This window comes from Sinocyclocheilus rhinocerous, unplaced genomic scaffold (assembly GCF_001515625.1).
Source record: "Sinocyclocheilus rhinocerous isolate Xijiao unplaced genomic scaffold, SAMN03320098_v1.1 scaffold1561, whole genome shotgun sequence".
Classification (NCBI taxonomy): Eukaryota; Metazoa; Chordata; class Actinopteri; order Cypriniformes; family Cyprinidae; genus Sinocyclocheilus; species Sinocyclocheilus rhinocerous.
In genome coordinates this window covers 293,653-296,222 of record NW_015652263.1, presented here as the reverse complement: position 1 = coordinate 296,222, position 2,570 = coordinate 293,653, and the positions used below count along the sequence as shown (strand labels likewise).

Sequence of the window (2,570 nt, the reverse complement as noted above, 5' to 3'; positions counted from 1 at the left end):
TTATACATTTTCTGTGGAAAAACCAACACATCAGGCAACTGGCCAACCAAATGGTTCTCCTATGGATATTACAATTAAAACTGAACCTGTTGAAGAGGGCCATATGTATGACTATAACATAATGTCAAAGCATTGCCAGAATCCAGAATGGGAGCCTAGAAAAAGCTCCAGTTATCATTCTCATGAAAACATCAAACAAGAACCATTGTCCCCAGAGGCTCCCACCAGAGATGGTCTTCTCTGCCATCTCCTAAAAAAACGACCCAACAAAACCCTTCAGCCAAACAAAGTAGAAAACCTAAACAAGAGTTGTGTCAAAGAAGCATCAGTTGAAACCCAGGGACCAACAATCCCGAAGAAGCGGAAATTTTCAATAGAACTAGAATATCATAACTCCTCGACTCAGCATACCAGGGATTTGGAACATTCTGGTAGCATGAAAGAAGACAACAGTGGTTGTTTTGCCGCCAGAGATCTAGAGACAAGAGAGACCAGAGACCCATCAAGCCCCCCAGAGGCTGACTGTCCACCAGCTAGGTTTCCACCATATGATTCTAACGAAAACCGAAGTTTCAATGTTCTAAAGCAGCTGCTTCTTTCAGACAACTGCTTGAAGGAATTGTCTCAGCCAAGGGGTACATTCAGTTCACCGTCACATACTGTGCTGAATGGGAATACAATCAAGCACTCATGTAATGAAGGTGAAATTCAAAACTTTCACCAGAGCCTGAGTCCCAGCAATCCATCTTCTAAAAAAGCAAGCAGTCACAGGCAAGAAACTCCCCATGTTACACAGCAGGAGCCTGCAAGGTCAAAAATCGATTACAGCACCACAAAGGATTTGAAGGGCCCTGCAAAGATGGTTAATGGAGATGATCAAACACACAAGTATGGGCCAGACTCACCTCGGTTTACCAAGACTAACCCTATTTTGTACTATATGCTCCAGAGGAGCAATGCACAACTGACTAAAGAGGTGGAGGGCTTGGAAGTAGGCTCGGGTCAAATACAGACAAAGGTCAAAAACGAGTCATCAGGTGATACTGAGGCCTTTGAACTTTGAAACAAAATTCACAGAATTACAATGGAACACTTAGTTGTGACTCAACACGGCTAAACGGGTCATTGAAGAAATACTAGTTTTGAGACTGTGAACCAGCATCTGTGCTTGAACTAGAAATGTGCTTCTTTTTATTCTCTCTGCTTCTTATCTACTTTTGTTTTTATTGAGACATCTCACATTTTTCACTTGAATTACGTGTAATTTAGTTCACAAAAAGACCATAAAACCAAAGTTCATTTGAATATTTATAAGCACTACTTTCTGGCTGATTTCTTTCCTACGTTCTAAGCCGCAAAGAAAATAAAAGTTTTCTACAAAAGGTGTGTGACAGATTTGCCCTCATGTATTTGTAACAATATCAGTTCCCACTCTGTTTTCCACACATGGGTTGACTTTTGGCCTCAGGCAGTGAGTTATGATGCACCGATGCACATGATAATCTGTATAAACAGATTGTGCCTCAGCAGTTGTTAGTGAATATTCTTCAATTTACCATGCTGAAATGAAGAAATAACTAAGTATTGTTACTTTGTCTATGCCAGAAAGGCATTAAATGTCACAGTATTTATACATTCAAATAAATGAAACCGGTTGCCTTTTTAAAAAGATTGGCATCTCTCATTGGTTCTGTATTGTTTGGATAAACTAACAGCAACGTTAAAGCTGTATATTCATTATCATGTTTGGATAATATGGAATATGAATCCATCAGTATTACAACATGATATCTTGAAATCTATGGTATGTAAAGTGTGTATACTTTTATGTTATCAGTGTCCTCTTTAATTTCTCTCTCTCCCATTGAAAACAATATTGTGATGTGCTTTATTCTTTATTCTGCGTTCTCAGCAATTACCTGTGTCAAGACAGAAATGGATTTTTACAATACTCTAGAAGATGATGAATGAATATCACAAGAGTTACTACAAATGTTTTGTATTTGTGTATTTTATGAACAGGTCTTGGTATTAGCATGTCATAAGATGATTGTTCTATTATGCAAGAGATTGTTGCATCGACTTGAGACAAATCAGCCCAATCTCAGCTGTCTGTCATGCTAATGGACACATTGATCTAATAAAGGGAGTGTTTGTGGTATTAAGGCCATTCCCACAAAAATATTGTGATGTTTTACAGTCTTACGTTTGACATATGTTGTATTTCATCAATCTTAAAGACTCGTTATAAACTATATTTATGTACATAGCATAATCTTTATGAAAGACAGCTATTTTGTATGAATGAAAAGCATTTTAGTTTTGAAATTTCTTAGAGACTTCAAAGTAAATGCCATGTGAATATGTATTCTAGAGGATGATTTTTGTCCTTCTTTTGCATGTGTCTCCTGATTAAACTATGATAATCTGTTCTGCAATATCTTGTGTTATGTCAGATATTTAAGAGTACACTGCTGCCTGTTGCATGCAGATGCATGAGAAGGTTCCTATGTATTACTGAACATTGGGAAATTCAAAGTCTTAAGCATATATGTATATATATATATTTT

The 2,570-nt window shown here is 37.3% G+C and overlaps 1 protein-coding gene across 1 annotated transcript; it reads left to right on the top strand.

Annotated features, from left to right (window-relative positions):
• The first annotated feature begins 16 nt into the window (after nt 1–16).
• Nucleotides 17–2,334, top strand: LOC107714173 (nuclear receptor-interacting protein 1-like). The gene has a single exon (XM_016519926.1). It carries the CDS (start codon nt 62–64, stop codon nt 1,061–1,063), a length of 1,002 nt encoding a protein of 333 aa, XP_016375412.1. The 5' UTR covers nt 17–61; the 3' UTR covers nt 1,064–2,334.
• Nucleotides 2,335–2,570: the final 236 nt, after the last annotated feature.